The sequence below is a fragment of the Octopus bimaculoides genome, chromosome 1 (genome assembly GCF_001194135.2).
Source record: "Octopus bimaculoides isolate UCB-OBI-ISO-001 chromosome 1, ASM119413v2, whole genome shotgun sequence".
NCBI lineage: Eukaryota > Metazoa > Mollusca > Cephalopoda > Octopoda > Octopodidae > Octopus > Octopus bimaculoides.
In genome coordinates, this window is record NC_068981.1 from 144,266,558 (window position 1) to 144,267,143 (window position 586).

Here is a 586-nt window from a genome sequence, read left to right on the forward strand (position 1 = left end):
ATATATATATATATATATAGTCTATATATATAGTCTATATATACATAGCGTGTGTGTTAGAGATCAATAGCCTTATGTGTTAGGACAATGCAGTTGTCCAAGAACAGCAGCATTCCAGACTGAATGTATTTATTGTATCTAGTGCAATAAACCATTAAGATAGATGATATTTATTCTATGTGTCTGGAGAGGAAAGAAATTAATTTTGTAAATGGTGACTTTCCTATAGAAGACATTACAGAGAAGTAAAATGTTGCATGATGGGAAATTCAGCCTTATCCTTAGGTTAGCGAACTTAATGTGATTAATTAAAAAAAAATGCAAAAAATAATAACAAAAGAAAAATAGGAAATGGTACTATAATAAGACAAAATTAGGCTAACTTAACCAATGAGATACAAAGATCATTTCTTGGAGTCTTATCTACAACCAATTTCTATTTTCAGGTGGCATAATGCCCGAATAGACTGGAACTCTACAGAACCTTTGCTCTGAACTGTCTTTCCTGAAAAAGCAAATCATTTTTATCGTAACAAACAGTTTGCTGTGAATTCAAGCCTATATATACATACATACATATATATAT

The 586-nt window shown here is 30.2% G+C and overlaps 1 protein-coding gene across 1 annotated transcript in view; it reads left to right on the forward strand.

The window, feature by feature from the left end:
• Window positions 1-578, forward strand: part of LOC106868088 (probable ubiquitin carboxyl-terminal hydrolase MINDY-4) — a 105,253-nt gene extending 104,675 nt beyond the window's left edge. The window contains exon 17 of the mRNA XM_014913206.2: window positions 447-578. Within this exon, the coding sequence (XP_014768692.1) occupies window positions 447-495 (49 nt within the window). The 3' untranslated portion in view covers window positions 496-578. The remainder of the gene's footprint in view (window positions 1-446) is intronic.
• The last annotated feature ends 8 nt before the right edge of the window (window positions 579-586 follow it).